We start from the raw sequence: 1,823 nt of genomic DNA, 5'->3' as shown, positions 1-1,823 counted from the left end.
TTCTATTAATAATTTTTGAACGCTAAATTGACCCAAAAAAGTAGAATTGTTGAGATTTATTTGAGTTTACAATTTCCGAAAAATAATTCGAAGAACAAGATGGTTCATTTGGCATTGCAAATACAACTGGAGATAAATATTGTCGGCCTAAAATTTCGTAAAATTCATATGGATATCTTGAGTTAATTCCTCAATTTCGTAAAATTCTTGATCCATCGATGAGGAACGAGATCTATCATCTATCGATGGATCACTCAAACATTTTGAGTCCGTCGTAGAAGTGCTTCTCGAATAGCTGCATCTCCGCCTTGGGCCTCACCAGCCCGATCTCCACGCCGCCTTCCTCCTGCCTGCTCTCCGCCACAGAAATGGCACCGGTCTTTACGATCGACGTTATCTCCACCTTCTTCGGCTTCCCCCATCCGAAATTCACATCGTACACCTTGAACATCGGCGATCCGGCGACGCTTAACGAGTCCGCTTCACTCAGAGTCTTGAAGAGTTCCGGCAACTCTTTGGCGACCTTTAAAGGATTATCTTTGAACACCTCGATCGCTTCCCCGATTAACCTCGCAGCCGCCACCACTCCGTTTTCGTTCGTGAGAACCCAGGCCTTTGCCTCCACGACGCAAGCGCTGATGCAGTTCCCGAAGAACCCGGCCGGGATCGGCGGCTTCAGCCTTGGCCTGCAGTCGGCCGCGAATGCCATGAAGATGCGCTTGTTACTTATTTCAGTCAGCCGTGCTTTGACGTGGCAAACCCACACGTAGGCGAAGGCCACGACCACAGTGGAGCAGCGAAAAGAAAGGTCGCCGCTTTGCGTCACCAACTCTTTCAATTTCTGAATGTGATTTTTACCGATGGTGAAGGATTGAAGGACGGCGTCCGGCGGCGCTTTCTGGTGCCCCATAGACCGGATCGATTGCCCCTTCACAAACCCGTTGTAAAACACCGAGTAGATATCGTCGGGGTCGGTAATCACAGTTCTGTCGATCACCGGAGGCACCACCACTCCGGCTCCTGCGCATGCGGCGGCCCACGCGGAAATAAACCGAATCGAGCTCGATCCATCGCAGGCGGCGTGGTGCACGGTGACGCCTACCGCGACGCCGCACTCAGGGAAGAGAGTGGCCTGCAAGGCCAGCACCCGGAGGCCGTCGCCGTCCGTACTGGATGGGGGGAGCTCAGGAAGCAGGGGAAGCAAGTCGTTCACCGGTCGGGGGTAGTCTCCAGAGAAGTCGTCGAAGTCGCCGCTGTACTCGGCGACAGTGAAGGGAACAGAGTCGCCGTCAGCGTAGTGAATTTCGTATCCGTCGGAGCTGGCGGCGGAGCTGAGGATCTTGCCGGCGAGTGGGTAGAAGTGGCGGAGAGCGGCGGAGAGAGAGGACTTGAGGGTGGGTACGACGGAATCGATGAAGTGGGAGACGGAGACGGCGAGGGGGTAAAAGAAGATACGTTCGACCGATCCGGCATGCAGCCACATCAAATCGAAGTAGGCGAGGGACAAGGCGGAGTCGTCCACTGTTCCTGGAGGCGGAGAGACTTGATACCTCCCGATAATCCGGAGCTCCGGCGACGAGGTCGATGACATCGTGACTTGGGTGGTCGTGAACGCGAGCCTCGCTGCTTGAGCTTGGCAGGTGACACCGCTCCCAAATGCCAATATGAGCATGGACTAGTTATAGATGGCGGTCCTGCGCATCTTGACCTGGGGGATGACGTGCTCCCCACGTGACCACCAGCTGGCTTTACAGGCAATCTTCCAGGGAATTTTTTATTTACAATATGACACATTAATGCTATATCAAAAAGTGAAAAGTGTT

At 53.4% G+C, this 1,823-nt stretch overlaps 1 protein-coding gene across 1 annotated transcript; it reads right to left on the bottom strand.

The window, feature by feature from the left end:
* Positions 1 to 250: 250 nt before the first annotated feature.
* LOC122021451 (phenolic glucoside malonyltransferase 1-like) lies at positions 251 to 1,591 on the bottom strand. The gene has a single exon (XM_042579570.1). It carries the CDS (start codon positions 1,589 to 1,591, stop codon positions 251 to 253), a length of 1,341 nt encoding a protein of 446 aa, XP_042435504.1.
* Positions 1,592 to 1,823: the final 232 nt, after the last annotated feature.

The sequence above is a fragment of the Zingiber officinale genome, chromosome 9A (genome assembly GCF_018446385.1).
Source record: "Zingiber officinale cultivar Zhangliang chromosome 9A, Zo_v1.1, whole genome shotgun sequence".
In the NCBI taxonomy this organism is placed as follows: domain Eukaryota; kingdom Viridiplantae; phylum Streptophyta; class Magnoliopsida; order Zingiberales; family Zingiberaceae; genus Zingiber; species Zingiber officinale.
The sequence above is the reverse complement of the archived record's forward strand: the minus strand, read 5'-3'. Positions and strand labels throughout refer to the sequence as shown.

What these genes read in the sequence shown, in the direction of transcription:
- LOC122021451 (XM_042579570.1), bottom strand. Translation starts at nt 1,591, where the DNA reads ATGTCATCGACCTCGTCGCCGGAGCTCCGGATTATCGGGAGGTATCAA.